General features: G+C 36.7%; 1 protein-coding gene across 1 annotated transcript in view; it reads right to left on the bottom strand.

Annotated features, from left to right (window-relative positions):
• LOC136833798 (N-acetylneuraminate 9-O-acetyltransferase) overlaps positions 1–12,953 on the bottom strand; it is a 263,251-nt gene that overhangs the window by 88,001 nt on the left and 162,297 nt on the right. The window contains exon 10 of the mRNA XM_067096057.1: positions 7,006–7,175. Coding sequence (XP_066952158.1) covers positions 7,006–7,175 — 170 coding nt within the window. The remainder of the gene's footprint in view (positions 1–7,005; positions 7,176–12,953) is intronic.

The raw sequence follows: 12,953 nt of genomic DNA, 5'->3' as shown, positions 1-12,953 counted from the left end.
ACAAAGATACTGTTTATTAATATAATAATTTGTCGATCACTCAACATAGAAATGGGTGCATATAATACTTTGATCCCCGAGGGGCTAGTACTAAACAGTGTCCCAAGGAGCTTCCACCATTTTAGTACTATCACCTCAGAGTAGGTGACACATAAATAACAAGCCAAAGTAGCACCATATCGTCTGTACCACCTGGAAATATTTTTTAAAATTTTCTATTATATGATCTGGGCTCATAATGGCCTACAAATAGCATCGCAGGGTCTAACAAAGAAATGAATTAGGCCTACACATAGTTTATTCATATTCTCGTCCATAAACCAGCAGCAAACTGTCATAAAATCGTTGCTTACCTGCCCACACATGCAATCACCTGTCAGTCAGTCTGAAGAATTTTAGGTAATGCCATCAGCTCATCAGTTCTGGTGAGTGGACTGACTCTGCCCACACATTGTCGTCTACACATACGTTTTAACGCCAGATTCGATGAACTGACTGGTGGACTGACGAGTAAACCTGATTGAGAATACCCGGCCTAGATAGAGTGGTTTGTGGTAGGTTTCTGTCTCCTAATATTAGCAGTTATGACTTGGAACATCGGCAGATGGTCTCTTGGTTGTCACTGACTCCTAATTTGTGTTTTAATAGAGATCTTTCACATTCACAATTAACCCCTCATCCCTTTTCCTGCTGAGAGCAACCAGATTTGCTGAACAGCAGCACCATATGTAGTAAATGTGGCTCGCTAACAAACTTCTCAGTTCCAGAGGTCCTTTATTCCTCACACTGTTGGACTGTGGATGTTGTGCAATTGGAACTTCAAAAGTCCATGCGAGGATGCAATGCATTACTACCCCAATGCTTTTCTCCTTGCATTTTAATACGTTTTTATCAATTAATTGTTTTTTCTTTTTAATAAGAGAGATCTCTTCTTTCTATATTTCCCTTTATCTTCTCTTATTTCCTAATGAACAACATATTCTTTGGAAGCTTGAATTTCAAGTCAATGGGCCCTGTGGGCTTATTTCGGATGAATAGGGTTCATCGTCTGAATAATAATATAAAATAATAATACAAATAATTTGAATTATCAGTGAAATCTACCAAAACTGGGACAGGCATAGAAAGCCTAGCCTAATAGAATCTAATGAAAAAGAAACTTGCACATTACACGCAGCAGCCTCATATTTTCTACCGAAAATGCATCTCACTATGCACGATAACATAAGTGATCAAATCATGTTTTGGAACAAAATTTTAAGGATCGCATGATATACAACATGCGCTGATACACAGGTACATATGCAAATGACGGTGCTTTTGATGCTGTATATTTTTGAGTTTTACAGAACGTTTTTGCTGGAAATGTGCTTCTATATTTACTATGGAGCAAGCTCCAGATCCAAAATCCAAAAAATCCGAAGATCGAAACACAGCTGTCCCCAAGGGTTTCGGATAAGGGATTGTGAATGTGTACAGTACACTGTATGCAGAAAAATGAATAGATTTTATTGCGGTTATCAGTTCCATGATATTTTATTTATTCATTTAAATCAGAATGAATTCTAACTGAAACTGGCATTTGTTCATTTTGTGAGGGCAGCATTTCTGTATTCAACAACATTTGCTTCATTCTTGCATAGCTAGTAAGTGTAACAGTTATAAATTTAGTGTTACAATAGTACTAAGTAAAGGTATGTGAATGTCTGTAATGTATGCGGACATTATATTTGTGAATAATATGTTAAAAGGTGAAGTGTTTATCTCTTCTTCCCCCAAATGCCCACTGGTATTTGGAAAACCATGACACGCTTTGGCAGCCAACGCAGGGTATGAAGAAACAGTTAGAGTCTCATGGAAATGGATAAAATTATTGAGAGAGAAATTAAGATGAAGTGTCATTTGAAGACAGCTGAGGGGAGAATGGATGAGAAGACTGACAACGTGATGAAGAAAATTGAGGGAGTGGAAGGTCAGAAGTAGGAGAGAGAGAGACATGTCCCCATGTGGCAGCAGCCAGGAGGGTAAGCAACAGGAGTAATGGAAAAGAGTGAATGTGAGGAAAGGATGAACAAGAGTCAAGGTTCATTATGCTTGTCATCGAATGGGACTGAGGGTATGAGTGAAAAATCAGTGAAAGGGATGAGTGAAGAGGAGCATGGAGTGAAATCAAAAGGAAGTGCAAATGAGCGTGTTGATTCAAGAAGTGTCTCAGAGGGCTAGTGTGACTGGGGCAAGGGACATGACGACTTTTTCACTAAGTATGAGAATTTTTGTACAGAGGAGTTTGGAGAAAATATATGACACTGAGTACAAGAACTAGAAGGTTGTGGGAAGGAAGATTTGCTAAATTATTCAAGAACTGTGAGTGTAAGGGATCAAAATTCCAAAAATGTGACAAAGGGTGATTGACAAGTACAGAGTATGACAGCAGGAGTGAAATACTGGAAAAGGAATGAGTCCAAAGAAGCCAGAATGGGGAAGAATGAGTTTTCATACAGTTTGTATGCACAGCGATTAGAGACCTTAGCTAGGAAGAAGTTTGGGAATAAGGGCATTATTAATACAAAATGCTAATGAAAAGTTTATGGCCACTGTACCTGCTAGCTTGGCTGAGTTCATAAGTCTTAGGCAAAAAGACAAATTAAGATGGATGAAATGAGATGATGTATTAGAAACAGTAGATCATGAGTTTGAAGTGGATATGAATGAAAGGAACAAAAAGAATGTGTATGGAGAAGAGAGCAAGGAAAGTATGTGTTCCTAAACACATCACACAGAAACATCCTTAACACGTAATCCAATTAATGTTATGGCCAGGTTTTTGGATGAGTATTATAATAATGAAAGAGTATACATTGGGAATGCTAAAGTGACAAGAAGTACAACTGCAATTCAGAGGGAAATGAGCAGGAATGCAAACCAGAATGGCCAACGGGTGCCTGTTTTGGCAGTGGTGAAATAGGACTTCATATGAGAGATTGTGTGAAAGCAAGTCAAATCTAATATCTTTAGCAACACAGATTAGGGTATGTAGCAAGGGAGTGAGTAGGGTGTGTGGTAATTGTGGCTGGCAGGGTCATTTTTCTAGAACGCACAAGTCCCTTACAGCAAGTGGAAGGTTTGCGGTGGGACAGTCATATGAGTGAGGTTAGGGGAATTGGGAAAATAGGACAATGAACGTCATAAGAAAATGGCAGTGCAGTTCAAGGGAACTGGGGATTCAAAGGGGAATGTAAGAGAGGGATCTGTGTTGGGGAAGAGGCATGACGGAACATCAAGGGGTGGAAATGCATGCTCTGATTAACACCAGATGTGGTAGCAGGGTACTAAACAGAAATGCTTTTGAAAGCTTACCCAAAAGTGAATGGTCAGAGTGCATATAATGAATTTGTGGGATGGACTGGAGAGTTGTCTGTGCATGTTTACAAAATTTGGATGTAAGTTGTGTTGCTGGAATGAGAATGGAAGATGATTCTTATGTGATATATAAGGTGAATGAAAAATGTGTTATTAGGCTATTGCCTTCTAAAGAAGAATGGTACAACAGTGCATCCAATACAAGAAATGACTGAAATGAGTTAGTGAGGATACCAGAAGCCAACTGTATGTTAGGAGTGATGGGAGTGCTAGTGTAAAGATGTTGGATGGAGTGGAAGTGTATGGTTCAGAAGATGTGATATTATCCAGGGATAACAAAAGTGTAGTGAGCGTAAAGGTGGGATGGCATGTAAGTCTGGGTATGAGAGGCTGTTATGAGCTGCCTTAGAGCAAGAGCCCGTGCCAGCACAAGGCAGGCTTAATCTAAAAGACATGGGTATAAGAGGAAATAACTGGGATTTGGATGGATCTCAATCAGAATGTGATAAGTTTTAAACACATTCCTTGTTCATCTCCCTTTTCCACCAAAGATTTATCTTCTACAACAGTTCTATTTATAAGTGATTCTGTATTATTATTTACTCTTCTACAACAGTTCTATTTATAAGTGATTCTGTATTATTATTTACTCTTCTACAACAGTTCTATTTATAAGTGATTCTGTATTATTATTTACTCTTCTACAACAGTTCTATTTATAAGTGATTCTGTATTATTATTTACTAACTGGATTTTATACGTATGACAATAAATTTTATTCCTGCATCCACTTGTCTGTAGGTAAATTGACACACATTTGTAAACTCATAACTCCCTTCACACAATGTTTTTGAAGCTAAGTTTTCCCGTGTTGGGCGATTTATATTTATTCTTTTACATCATCTGCGTGAGTTTCTGTTTCATCGTCTGATATAAGATGTAAGAAAACTTTTACGTTTCTCAGCACTAGTCAGCAACATACATGGGGGAGCTGGTAGAGTGGCCTCACTCAAGCTGGCCATGGCTTCCTCTGGAGGTTGACAAATATCACTTATTTCTTTCTTTTTTTTCATAGTTTTAAAGGATTTTGTTATCTTTTCTCTGCCCAATTTTGTTTTCCTCTTCATTCCAGGCATTATCAATAATGATTAGTACTTCTAAATAAGTACAAACAAGAATTTAAAGGTCCGGTAAATCCCAGGAACAGCTGAGAGCATACACAACTACACACGTGCTTTCAATGCTAGCAAAACCCGCACTAATTTCCCCTCTGGGCTTTCTGGGCATTGCTGTTGTATGGAAAATATTAGACAACTTTCTTCGTGTTAGCAGATTTGTAATTTGTTTATATATTATCTATCAGTAATAATAGCAAAATTTTTTATTATGGTGAGACATAGAATGATGAGGGGATACAGAAAATGACATACTTTACAAATATATTATTAATTATAAATACTAAAATTCGAGATGCTGAAATGAAACTTTACAGAAGTGTTGCCAAATGGTGATACACCATATGGCTACTAATAGCTGGACTCAGAGAATTTCGTCATGTTTTCATCGTAATTTGGCTACATACCGCCTTAATGATAAATTGTGAAACATTTCTTTTGGTGAAAACATCTAACTGAAACAACAAATTTTTTAAAACAATCTGCGATTACGACTTAACACTAGCTATGTGTTAACAAGAGAAGCTGGTTTTTCGGCTTTCATGCACAAATTATCTACCAATTACAAAAGTTTAAAACTAAAACTTTAACTGGGACTTCAAACTACACACTTGACTTGCTTCTTTTAGTGTTTCCATGATTATTGAATTTTGGAGCACTGACGACAATTGAATCTGTTGTCAAGCGACCACAGAAAAGTAATGGGTTCCTTGGTTTCTTGCCAGTCTGTTGTAGACAATATGGCGGACTGCGCTTGCGCAATAATCACTTCCTCCTCTAGCAGGTTTGATGAAGGAAAGAACCAAAGTGCAGCTTCACTGTAAGATAAGGAAAAGAGTCCTCTTATCCTTGAGTCCATTACGTACTCCATCAAGTGTCATAGAGTTTATCATTACGACAAATACCTAGCCACGAGACTGACTAAAAGAGAATTCTTTGATATTAGTTTGGTCTACCATGGAGCTCCGACAGACCATGGAAGGTAACTCCTTGAGGACAAAACAAGCCACTACGCTATCAAAAATGTATCCTTTACCTTCTGCTACCAGAGAACTGATCCAGAAAGAAGTGGAGGAGATGCTCTATATGTGGAAACCACCGAAAGGTCAACTTCTGCATACTGTTCACCAGCAGCGGTGGTGAGGAAAAGGGATGGATCAAACAGGTACTATGGGATTACCACTGACTAAATGCCATAACCAAGTTTGATAACAAACCAATATGAGATCCTGAAGCATGGAAAATGTTCTTCCCCGTGGTACACACAATCCTCAGAACTTTCTGCAGGAGATGCCTCTACATCATCCTCACGCTTTGAAAACTCAACAATACCCAGGGAGACATGTTTAATTACTTGGGGTTGGCCAGTTTGTTTATGAAGCACAGAGTTGCAGCTCACTGTTACCAGAACTGTCAGGGAATACATACTCACTCTGCTGGAACTGTGGGTTCCTAAGATGCCAGATTCATCCTTCCATCAGATCTTTGTTGGCTGAAGTTGCAGACACAGCCTGCCCCTTCTACAGGTTGCCCGTAAAAACTTCACCCGGTATTCACTTCTGGTCCTTGCTCAGGTCTCACGAGTAATGACAACTGGCAGTGCAGCACAGTTTAACATTCAGACACTTTTTTCCTTTAATTTCTTAGGACACCACATCCTAGAGACGGAGCACCCACTTTGAATCGGACTCTGCCTTTTTGGATTCTTCTGCACCCTAACACTGATAACCTACTTCCCGTCATACATCATGCTATCTTTTCCTTAAATAACAACTGCAAATGCAGGTGTTAAGGTGTTAAGTACCACTCGCTGCATCTGGTAAGTGCAATTTCTTCTACACCTTCATTACCATATCTCAACATCTTACAGTTATAGATATTTTTATTTTACTGCATGCATAGGGTTTCAACTCCTCACCTAAGATTCTCTGTCATTTATATCAGGTGGTTCCTTGCTATCCTTACACCCATGAGCTTTCAAGTGGATGATTCATTCTTATCAGCTAATTCTGCGCTAGGTAGATCCATCACATGAGTTGGGCTAATGTAAATGAAAGGTCTGTTTTATGACAGATTTGTTTGTCAAACAAAATTTTTGTAAACATTTTTCTTACTCAAAACCCTCTCATTTACAACACTCTCTTCTCCTAACCCTACTCATGTGTAACAGGCATATTCTAGACAACATAAAAAGCGAGGGTCTTACTTATGTAGAACACAAAGTCTGCGGCTAATGTAAATGATGAATTTATATTGATGACCTATCTTATTTATCAATTAACTTTATCTGTCAAGTTGAAGAAATTTCACAATGCCAACGTACAGTTCTCAGAGAAAAATTTTAAAATTTGAACAGTTAGTATTCAATATAAAGATTCCTTTTAATATTACTGTATAGCTTTTCTGAGACAACGTAAACCTGAAAGTAAACGAGGCACAGAAAAACAGCATAACATAATGGGGCACGTACCTGACAATAACGGACAATTCCCATGTCCCTTCCATTCCAATAATATGAGAAATGGCCATATCCAGTGAGAAAAAGGTATGCTGAGACCAAAACACGAATGTGCATATATATTGGCAAGGTCTGTGAAGCGCCTGTCATGTGATATATGAGTATCACGAGCTGCATCCAACCTAAACACAAAGTACTGTACTGTAATGTCAATCTTTACAAATAAAAGCTTTTCTTCAATTTATGAATACTTCACATTCCCAACAGTTCCCTGACACACATTAGGCTTAAACAAGTGTCTTATACCAACTATTTCAAACAAAGGTCTATGAATGCACATCCCACTCAAATACTGTCTTTGATATTCAGAATAAAATTCTTTCTTATTTACCAAGATTTTCTTCCTTCATTACATTATTGGTTCCATGTTCTTACAAACTTCGATTATCTATGAAGAGTATTTTAACAGAATTTCTTCCACCTAATCATCTATTACACTGTTCACTTACAGACAAAATTTCTGTACTAACAACTGAGTACTACCAACACAAATCTACTTTTCATTTATACCAATGATACATCACCCTATCCACTCTTATTCAAAACACTCTGAAATTACCTGAAAATATTCAAATTCTGTCACCTAACTTCACTAAACTATACAAGAAAACTTCTGCAGCTACTGCACAGGAATGTCACGGATGATTAATATTACAGTACTCTAATTAGAGTCAGCCGGTATAACAGAGGTTATTCAGGTAACATAACTGAATTAATCCTAAAACTTACTGAAATAAGACTATACAGTGTAGAACAAAATCTTACAAACACCTAAATTCATAAAAACTGCATAAAATATAATTTTTTTTAACAAAGTTGACTTTTTCAGTACAAACACAGAACTTCACTTGAGTTCCTTAGTTGCTCTATGGGGTCAGGAGAAGGGAAAATTACTTTGTCAAGTAAGGGGGCCTGTATAAAACAAAAAATCTGTTTTGGTCTTAAAAATCCATCATATTATGACTGCATGAGCAGCATTTCATTAGGAACAGTGTCAACGTTATTTGGACAATGACCCTCTGGACTTCAAACCAAGAAATTGGGAATTAAGGAGTTCTGGGGAATATCAAGGAGTCATGAAATGCAGTAGAACATTGTCAGTCCATACTGTAGAAGAGCTGTTACTCTTTATCCACCACTTAGAAATATGTACCACAGCAGACCACACAGTGCAACGTGTGACCAAGGGAGTAAGAAAGGGAGTAATAATCTACCAGCAGATACAACAGATCCAACTAGGAATAGGCCCAAGAATTTCTAAGTCATGATGCAATGGTAAAAATCCTCAATGATATTAACGAACCTCCACAAGGCAGAACTGACAAGGAGAGATTCTTATAACTCTTTTATAGGCCAGAGATGCAGGTAAGGTCAGTTTCACGACCCATGCTACAAGGTTTGAAGTACAGACACTGTAAGTTCTTGAAATTACCTGATGTAGCCAGGACAATATCAGGTTTTTTAGATACTTCCATTTCACCATTTTGGCATAACCAATGGTACCCCATCTTCTAAAGTTTTGGTCATACAAACACAAAACCTAACCTCACTTACAAGGCCAAAGAGTTCAACCTTATTCCTAAGCTAAACAGGCAACAACAGAATGACAAATAAAGGTGCAGGATAAGGTGGGAAGGAACCTTTCATCATGAAATGGCACACAGGATAGAAAGATACTTACCCAGGTTATTGTCAGGCTGATACTTACCCAGGTTATTGTCAGACTGATACTTACCCAGGTTTTTGTCAGGCTGATACTTACCCAGGTTATTGTCAGACTGATACTTACCCAGGTTTTTGTCAGGCTGATACTTACCCAGGTTATTGTCAGGCTGATACTTACCCAGGCTTCTGTCAGGCTGATACTTACCCAAGTTTTTGTCAGGCTGATACTTACACCCAGGTTTTTGTCAGGCTGATACTTCCCCAGGTTTTTGTCAGGTTGATGCAAGAAAGATTACTACAATGTTCCATTGATTATTGCTACCATGTTGCTGATGCTCCAACTGCATACACAGAAGCTCTCGAATCTCCAGAATCGCATTATTGGAAGCAGGCTATGGAAGAAGAAATGAGATCCTTGGAAGAAAATGACACTTTTAAGTTGACAAAACTTCCTGAAGGATGGACAGTTGTTGGAGGAAGATGGGTGTATGCAGTGAAGCATGAACTAAACAACAAAGAGAGGTTTAAAGCAAGATACGTGGCAAAAGGATATTCCCAAGTGAAAGGCTTGGATTATGAAGAGACTTTCTCACCGACCGCACACCATACTACAATAAGGATGATGATGCAAGTAGCAGTGCAAGAAGATATGGAAGTTCACCAAATGGATGTGAAAACTGCCTATTTAAATACTGATATAGACTGAAATATATCCTGAACAACCAGAAGGGTTCAAGAAAACCAATGAAAAAGGTTAACATTTAGTTTACATATTGAACAAATCTTTGTATGGGCTAAAACCAAGTGGAAGAAATTGGAATAATCTGTTACATAGATTTCTTGTTACTCATAAGTTTAATCAGTCTGCTGCTGATGCAAGTTTTTATACAAAGTATGAAGGCAATGATATAACTATGATATTGATATGGGTTGATGATTTGATAATTGCTGCTAACCCTTTAACGCCGACTGGATGTATTTTATGTCAAAAAAATTGTCTGTCGGGTGCCAAGTGGATGCATAAAATACGTCGACTACAAAAAGTTTTTTTAAATATTCGCGGAAAAATACTTATAGGCCCAGTTTGCGAAAAAATTTAAATCACGCGCCTTGAGGGATGCTGGGAGTTCACGGATCATACTGTTGTTTTGTTTACAAGCGTGACCCAGCTGCGCGTGCGCAAATTTCTTTCTTCTCCCAAAAGAAAGCATCAGCTAACTCTGCTGAAAATCTCAGAAATTCTTTAGTCACTTTGTCGTAATTTTTGCACCGTTTTCTATAAGCCTTTACATAAAGTTTTCTATATGAAAATGTGTGCAATTTCATGTAGAATACAACAAAAAATAACTCATGGTTGTGGCTTTTATCAATTTTGACATATTTTCACATAAATCACGATAAGTGCCAAAATTTCAACCTTCGGTCAACTTTGACTCGACCAAAATGGTTGAAAAAAAATGCAATTGTAAGCTAAAACTCTTACATTCTAGTAATATTCAATCATTTACCTTCATTTTGCAAAAAACGAGAAGTCTCTAGCACAATATTTCGATTTATGGTGAATTTTTGAAAAAACTTTTTCCTTATCTCTGCTCTAACTGCCGAAAATCTCAAATTCTTTAGTCACTTTGTCGTAATTTTTGCACCATTTTGTATTAGCCGTTACATAAAGTTTTATATATGAACATGTGTGCAATTTCATGTAGAATACAACAAAAATAAATCATGGTTGTAGCTTTTATCAATTTTGACATATTTTCATATAAATCACGATAAGTGCCAAAATTTCAACTTTCATCAACTTTGACTCGACTGAAATGGTAAAAAAACGCAATTGTAAGCTAAAAATCTTACATTCTAGTAATATTCAATCATTTACCTTCATTTTGCAACAAACAAGAAGTCTCTAGCACAATTATTTCGATTTATGGTGAAATTTTGGAAAAAACTTTTTCGTTAGGTCCGCGCTCACTAACTCTGCTGAGTTCATGGATCACACTGTTGTTTTGTTTACAAGCGTGACCCAGCTGCGCATGCGCTAATTTCTTTCTTTTTCCAAAAGAAAGCATCAGCTAACTGCTGAAAATATCAGAAATTCTTTAGTCACTGTGTCGTAATTTTTGCATCGTTTTCTATTAGCCGTTACATAACTTTTTATATACAAAAATGTGCGCAATTTCATGTAGAATACAACAAAATATAACTCATGGTTGTAGCTTTTATCAGTTTTGAAATATTTTCATATAAATCACAATAAGTGCCGAAATTTCAACCTTCAGTCAACTTTGACTCGGCCAAAATGGTCGAAAAATGCAATTGTAAGCTAAAACTCTTACATTCTAGTAATAATCAATCATTTACCTTCATTTTGCAACAAACGAAAAGTCTCTAGCACAATATTTCGATTTATGGTGAATTTTTGAAAAAACTTTTTCCTTACGTCCGCTCTAACTCTGCTGAAAATCTCAGAAATTCTTTAGTCACTTTGTCGTAATTTTTGCACCGTTTTCTATTAGCCGTTACATAAAGTTTTTTATATGAACATGTGCGCAATTTCATGTAGAATACAACAAAAAATAACTCATGGTTGTAGCTTTTATCAATTTTGACATATTTTCATATAAATCACGATAAGGGCCGAAATTTCAACCTTCGGTCAACTTTGACTCGACCGAAATGGTCGAAAAATGCAATTGTAAGCTAAAACTCTTACATTCTAGTAATATTCAATCATTTACCTTCATTTTGCAACAAACGAGAAGTCTCCAGCACAATATTTCGATTTATGGTGAATTTTTAAAAAAAAAACTTTTGCCTTATCTCCGCGCACGCTAACTCTGCTGAAAATCTCAGAATTTCTTTAGTCACTTTGTGGTAATTTTTGCACCGTTTTCTATTAGCAGTTACATAAAATTTTATGTATGAAAATGTGCGCAATTTCATGTAGAATACAACAAAAAATAACTCATGGTTGTAGCTTTTATCAGTTTTGAAATTTCATATAAATCACGATAAGTGCCAAAATTTCAACCTCCGGTCAACTTTGACTCAACCGAAATGGTCGAAAAACGCAATTGTAAGCTAAAACTCTTATATTCTAGCAATATAATATTCAATCATTTACCTTCATTTTGCAACAAACGAGAAGTCTCTAGCACAATATTTCGATTTGTGGTGAATTTTTGAATAAAAAACTTTTTCCTTACATCCGCATGCGCTAACTCTGCTGAAAATCTCAGAATTTCTTTAGTCACTTTGTCGTAATTTTTGCACAGTTTTCTATTAGCCGTTACATAAAGTTTTATACATGAAAATGTCTGCAATTTCATGTAGAATACAACAAAAAATAACTCATGGTTGTAGCTTTTATCAATTTTGAAATATTTTCATATAAATCACGATAAATAGAAAAAATTCGACCTTCGGTCAACTTTAACTCGACCGAAATGGTAAAAAAATGCAATTGTAAGCTAAAACTCTTACATTCTAATAATATTCAATCATTTACCTTCATTTTGCAACAAACGGGAAGTTTCTAGCACAATATTTCGATTTATGGTGAATTTTTTAAAAAAACTTTTTCCTTACGTCCGCTCTAACTCTGCTGATAATGGTACTGTTTTTAAACAAATAGAGGGGATGGCAATGGGCAGTCCTTTGGGACCAACCTTTGCCAACATCTTTATGAACTCCCTGGAGGAGCTAGCTATAGATGAATGTCCTTCTGATTTCCGTCCACTCTTTTATAAACGTTACGTTGATGATACATTTGCCCTTTTTAGATTTGACTACCATGCTGACGCATTTTTGGAACATTTAAAAGCGCAGCACCAGAACATTAAATTTACCATTGAGATTGAAACCCATAATTCTCTCCCCTTCCTGGACGTAAAGGTAACTAAGGATGAAACTGGCTTCCATACTGGTATTTATAGGAAGAACACTTTTACTGGCCTTGGAACGAATTTTTATAGCTCGTGTTTTTACAATTTAAAATGAATTCCTTGACCACTCTCCTTCACAGAGCCATTAACCTGACCTCAAGTTGGTCTGCATTTCATGCTAAGGTGATTATCCTCAATGATTATTTTAAGAGTAATTACTACCCATCAGTGATTTTCCATAGAGCTCTCAACAAATTGCTTAATTTGAAACTTAACCCCCCACCTTTAGTCCATAGTGCCCCCAAATTATGTTTGTATGCAAGATTCCCTTTATTACATGACAACAGGTTT

Source organism: Macrobrachium rosenbergii, chromosome 52 (genome assembly GCF_040412425.1).
Source record: "Macrobrachium rosenbergii isolate ZJJX-2024 chromosome 52, ASM4041242v1, whole genome shotgun sequence".
Classification (NCBI taxonomy): Eukaryota; Metazoa; Arthropoda; class Malacostraca; order Decapoda; family Palaemonidae; genus Macrobrachium; species Macrobrachium rosenbergii.
The sequence above is the reverse complement of the archived record's forward strand: the minus strand, read 5'-3'. Positions and strand labels throughout refer to the sequence as shown.